This window comes from Mizuhopecten yessoensis, unplaced genomic scaffold (genome assembly GCF_002113885.1).
Source record: "Mizuhopecten yessoensis strain PY_sf001 unplaced genomic scaffold, ASM211388v2 scaffold716251, whole genome shotgun sequence".
Taxonomy (NCBI): Eukaryota; Metazoa; Mollusca; class Bivalvia; order Pectinida; family Pectinidae; genus Mizuhopecten; species Mizuhopecten yessoensis.
In genome coordinates, this window is record NW_018480023.1 from 154,655 (window position 1) to 160,947 (window position 6,293).

Consider the following 6,293-nt stretch of genomic DNA (forward strand, 5'->3'; position numbering starts at 1 on the left):
GTCATTATTCTGTTCTTGTGTCATTATATCGTCTATAGTTCCGTGTCATTATGATGTCCTTGTGTCATTATGTCGCCATATAGTTCATTGTCATTATGATGTCCTTGTGTCATTATATCGCCTATAGTTCCCTGTCATTATGATGTCCTTGTGTCATTATATAATTATAACCCCCATAGTTCCGTGTCATTATGATGTCCTTGTGTTATTATATCGCCCATAGTTCTGTGTCATTATGATGTCCGTGTGTCATTATATCGCCTATAGTTCACTGTCATTATGATGTGCTTGTGTCATTACATCGCCTATAGTTCACTGTCATTATGATGTCCTTGTGTCATTATATCGCCCATAGTTCCGTGTCATTATGATGTCCTTGTGTCACTATATCGCACATAGTTCCGTGTCATTATGATGTCCTTGTGTCATTATGTCGCCATATAGTTCTGTGTCATTATGCTGTCCTTGCGTCATCATATCGACGTAGTTCCGTATTTCATTTTCATATAAAATCAAAACTGTGTGGAAGTTTGTTAATAAAAATATTATAATCTAGGTAAAGAACAGTCAAAAATATTTTCTGCATTGACTCTTTATTTGTCTTCCGGTCTAAAGTAGTATGACCCAAAACGCTTTGTCCTTCGTTTATATAGTGATACCATAGAGTAAATGTAAACATAGATCTATTGTACTCAAAACAATACCCTGCCAAAGACCTGTATAACGAATTTGTCATACTGCAAAACCATTCATAGGTTGGGACTCGTGTTTGCCAGAAAACAGATACTGTGTAGGGCGTTAGTACGGGAAAATAGTAAAAACATTTTTTGTATAATTCCAACAATTTAATAAAAATTTAAATTATAACAAGTCAACAATATGGTTTTGAAACAACATTAAATACATCTCTTTGTGTTTGTAGGTATAAGTGTAGCCCGTTTTGTCTCAAGTTCACTCTCCGTGTGGCTTGCAAACCGTTTCGCCATATCGTTGATTGTTGACATTAGCAGACGAACGTTCTCCGGTGTGTTAAATTCGAATCTTCGAGTTATCTCCTTACAACAGGCGCGCGTGCTCTTATGTACCCCGGTAATCTTCAGGTACCTTGCCAATTCGACCAATCACCGTACGTGTGACATTTTTCTTTGCAGTATGATAACGTCTCATAAATCTCGGGGGCGACGGCCATTTTCTTTAACATTGATCGATTACTCTCTGGTATATCATCCCGCCTATGAAGTCTTAAAGTCTGATTATTGTTTAAATAGACCCTGGATATAGTAAATCAACTGCCACGTGTAATCTCTATAAGCGAAGCCCAGAAGTTTGCTATTACTGAGTGAAAACATGATACTTAAATCGCCATGTTCGTCATAGAGTTTGAGACTGTGGTGATATTGCTGTCATACTGTAGGTGAACATGTATAATATTTGAAAACTGAGCTGGGAGTGTTGTATAACATCATTGCACATCACCTGAATGTAATATGTTGTTTAACCATATATGATACATGTATAAAACCCTCTCTTGCTCTATTGGCAATTTTTATGTTTCTTTTCTATCCTTTTCCTACCACTTTTGATAAATAAGTATCTCTCTTTGACCAAATACTGTTAACCCATTTTCTGCCGTGTGGTCCTGAACAACATACGTAGTGTTAATACCAAATTATAAACGATATTAAGTAGAACACGAGAACATTCGTGGACATGATATCACCCGCTTGCAGGACATGCTGTATCGTTTGTTTGTTGAGTAGAGTAGACATCATACTGTTGAGTAGGGTGGGTAAAAATGGGGAACCCTGAGCAGACATTCCAGATGCAATAAATATACGGTCTACATGCATGAATCGCCGAGTTGGACAAACTGCGCCATACAGAAGGCATATACGTATACATGTACCATTAAAGGCGAGTTATTTTAAGAAAACCGATGCAATTGACCAATCAGAAGGAGAGCCCCATTAACTATACGTATAAACACACGTCAAAATAGCAATCAAACTCATAGGAGGACAGTGAAGCTGTTTAAAGGACGTGTTCCACGCTCCCGTATACGTGCTGTATGTAACTGTGACAGCCTATCCGCATCTAAGGAGCTGACCGGACTTAGAGCGTGATCTGGAATGGGCTAGGTCATTTTGAATCACCGAGGGCCTGTAAGCAGGAGACTTACCCCCTCAAGACGCCAGAACACGGGCTCCGCCTGTGAAAAGGAGTCTATAAACCCATCAACCAACCAACCAACCAGCAATCAAACTTAGTTGGACGCTTGCCATGTATGAGCACAGTAGGAAAAGTCGGTTGGAATCAAGTCATTAGTATAGGGGTAATTGCACCGAAGCCAATTGACTAATTAGAAAGTGTACCCTTATTAGCTATGCATAAATATGAACACATCACATTGGAAATGAAATATCGTCTGCCACTTCCTATTATCAATGTACACAGCAAAGAATGAAATCCGAAAGTGGGAGGTAATTAATATTTTTTACAAACGTATTCTCTGTATAATTGAATATTTTGTTACTACCCAACAATAGGAAATTTTATCACTTACATAGGTGGGTTTTTTTCAACAGGATGAAAATATAAACGATCAATACACTACATACAAACTGTGTTACAGGTAATTAGATAATATGTTTCACAGTGTCCTAACACAAAGTCCAAACCCAGAATTGATAGGAAATTACAACACTTAACCGCCACCGAAACAAAGGGAAAGATATCCCGAACCCCAGATAACTTCCTAGTTGTAATATCGTCACTGTTATTTCACGAATATGCCACGTAAAGCTCTCCGAGTGGATACTGTACAATATATTAATTTCATTTGCGTTTTTTATAAATAATTTTAAAACAAATAAAAATTCGTGTAGACTTACCTGACGATTCCTGTTTTATTCCGATTCCGTTTTATGTAAAGTTACGTTCTGTATCTATACAGCACATTAATATAAAACAGGAACAAGAATATCTCCGATGTTGTTGATTTGGATCAGTAGTCGTGTATAATCTGTATGGGGTATTTAATCTACTAGCAACTTAACGTTGTCAGACAGGTGTAACACTTTAATATATCTAATGACGACGGCTGTCAGAAAAGACACGAAAGAAAGCTTAAATTATGCTGAAAGAGAACGGAAAGGAAAATGTCTGATTGACACTATTATCCAATCAATGTATAAATATATAAACAAAAATAGTATTTGTAGAGAACAAAGCTTACATAAGATATTCCTTTGTGCAGTATTTTTTTTTTATCGGCCGTCGTTTTATTATCGGGCTTCCAATAAGCCAGCTTGACTACCTGGAGCTGTGGAAATTCCTGTGCTGTCTAGTGTTGGCTGGCGTGTACGGTGTATCATAATGTGACACAGGGGGTGTGGTGGAGGTGGAAATCAGTAGCAAAGTTATCTGTACCAAAATCAGCGTTATGGGTCAGACCTTCGGCTTGGCCGACCACCTGGACACAGTGAAGGCTGCGGCATAGCAGGCGATAGGCATAACAAGGCGACAGCTCCTGACAAGGACCGGAGATCTCTGTCGGATATGGCAAGTCGTCATTTATAAATGGAGCAATGTTGATCCAGTACTTAACCAAGTTATATAAGATATCTTATATATACTAAATGAAATATCTTATATACTTTATAAGATATCATATATACTAAATGAGATATCTTATATACTTAATAAGATATCTTATATATTATATAAGATATATCATAATAAGATATCTTATATCTTTTATAAGATATCTTATATAGTTTGGTTAAGTACTGGATCAACATTGCTCCATGAATAAATGACAACTTGGCTTGCCATAGTCGGAGGTACCGAGTTACCCCCTTTAAGAATATCGCTCCCTCCAACCAGTGGTGGGAAGGGGTTAAAAAGCGTCACCCAGAGTTTCATATTCGCCGTCCGGAAAAACTGGCAGCATCAAGAGCCGGATGTTGAATCCAACTGTTGTCAGCATATGTATGGAGTCTCTGGGGGAATTAATTGCGTCACTCAACCTTAGTAATAAGCCCCAATCAATTTGGAACTGCGAGGAGACGGGTCGTAGCTTTGAGCACTCGCCAGTTCGGGCTATAGCAGACAAATCCTCTAAAGATGTTGTCGGTCGTACTGGGAATAATAGGACAAATGTCTCCACAATGGCGTGCGTGAATACGACAGGCAGGTCCATGTCCCCTATGTTCATTGTGAGGGGTAAGACAAACATGTCCATACATGGTTTTAACACGGCGGCCGCTCCATCCGGGACAAACTGGACCCATTAAGATAACGGTTGGATGACCGACAAGATTGGTGGGGAGTCGTTCCGGGATTATTTTTTAAGCGAGTGTGGAGATGAGAGGCCTCAGTTTTTGCTTTTAGATGAACATTCATCTCACGAATCATTAGCTATCCTCGAACTTGCTAAAGAAAATGACGTATCTATAGTATGCCTCCCTCCCCACACTACGCACATCCTCCAGTCTTCGGACCGTTTAGTACAGCCTACACACTGCGTGTTCTGACTATCTTGGTCAAAATCCGCTCAACACAGTAACAAAATGGAGTTTTCCTGGGTTAGTTAAGACGGCATGGGATACTTCGTTCACACACAAGAACATTGTGAACGGGTTTAGGACGTGTGGAGTATTCCCATTCAATCCCACAGCTGTCCTTCGCCACATCAGAGCCAACAGATCGTCCGACATCTACGGCAACGTCCGAGCAAATTTCATTGTCTCCTCGTATTTCTCTCTCAACTTCTCTGGAAGCGTCTACGGATGAGCAACCACAACAGCAGAACGTTCACTACCGGTAATACCGTGTATCCCTCTTTCCATCTCTCCGGAAGCGTCTACTGTTGGTTATGTACCCACAACCATAACATATCGGACATCAGTTGGCCTAACACCAAGTATCCCCCTCTCCCTTGCTCACGAAGAATCGGTTGCTGTGTTTTCTGTAGACATTGCCCAACCCACGATACCATCATTTAATGAACTTCAACTTCCACTTGAGTCTTTGCCAGATATAGATAACCCGGAATTGTTGATCAGCTTACTAAGCTGCGATCGATTGGAACTTGTTATGGACTCGGACATAGTTGAGCACAGCGTTTGGAACAATGACATTGACAATTTGTTTTTGCCTCAAAAAGCAAGTGCGGACAGTACAAGTAAAGTCACCCAGAGGAAAAGAAACACCCCACACAGACTGCTGACAAGTGATGGAGTAATCGAAGAGAAGGGAGAAATACAAGTTAAAGGGAACAGAAAGAAGAGATGCAGAAATAAGGCATTAAAGAGACAATTTAAAACCCCACTTAAAACGGAAAAACTAACGGTTTAATACATATACCTACAAAAACACTTGTTCCTCAGCAACACAACAAAGCAACATATCGTCTGTATCTCAAAATTCTGTTTCACTCTCATTGATGATTGGTGTAAATTTTATTGTTGATGTTGTCATGTACGTTGTGTAAAATATTTCTTGGGGAAGGCTCCATAGGTTGGGGTAACGAGTGCCTAGTCCCATCGCAAACTGCAATAAAATATGTTTAAATAAAAATCTCAAATTTACATATGTGTTGTTGATTGTAACGTCTACCTTGTCAGCAAGAAATACAAATTAAATAATATAAACACTATATAGGAGTTATGTTGGTTAGTGGTTCGACATCTTTCAGAACTGAAAATAAAGAGATTACGTAACATTCTATAACTATCGTTTTTTTCTTAGAAATAAAAACGACCCTTATCAATCTTACATGTGTATCTTGTTGGTCTTACAAGCTCGCTCTTGCCAGGATCCTGTATAAAGAGAACGTATGTTGGTTAGTGGCCTGGTTTGATTTTTTTCCTATAAAATCCTTAAGTGTAGTTGGTTTGTATGTTTTGTCCTTACGGTTCAGTACACAAATTAAGTGTACATGAGTATCCTAGATAATGGAGTGTTTGTTTGTCCTTCGCCTGAAAACTCATTTATAAAGTCAATTGATATACATTTTGTATTTAGTGAAGAAGAAAGTACATTTGTAACTCATATTTCTACTTAAATGAAGGACCGTCTAGATCTGTGTGGTGGTTTCAGCCTGGAGACGGACTAACATTTAAGTACTTTGTACTTGTTGTTTGTATTACTAGAATATTATACCGATAATAAAATAAAGTTTAAACTAAGAGAGGTTGACAAAGTTCACATTGTCTGCCTTCCAATCTTTATCAGTAGTGATCTACACAAAAATGTACGTTCGTTTCTTAGTTCAGAAATCAAAAGCTTGG

The 6,293-nt window shown here is 38.7% G+C and overlaps 2 protein-coding genes across 2 annotated transcripts in view; both read right to left on the reverse strand.

The window, feature by feature from the left end:
- Window positions 1–3,070, reverse strand: part of LOC110442329 (fibropellin-3-like) — a 93,550-nt gene extending 90,480 nt beyond the window's left edge. The window contains exon 1 of the mRNA XM_021485887.1: window positions 2,892–3,070. The gene's annotated coding sequence lies outside the window, so the exon portion shown is untranslated. The remainder of the gene's footprint in view (window positions 1–2,891) is intronic.
- Window positions 1–3,303, reverse strand: part of LOC110442332 — a 32,676-nt gene extending 29,373 nt beyond the window's left edge. The window contains exon 1 of the mRNA XM_021485890.1: window positions 3,236–3,303. Within this exon, the coding sequence (XP_021341565.1) occupies window positions 3,236–3,237 (2 nt within the window). The 5' untranslated portion in view covers window positions 3,238–3,303. The remainder of the gene's footprint in view (window positions 1–3,235) is intronic.
- Window positions 3,304–6,293: the final 2,990 nt, after the last annotated feature.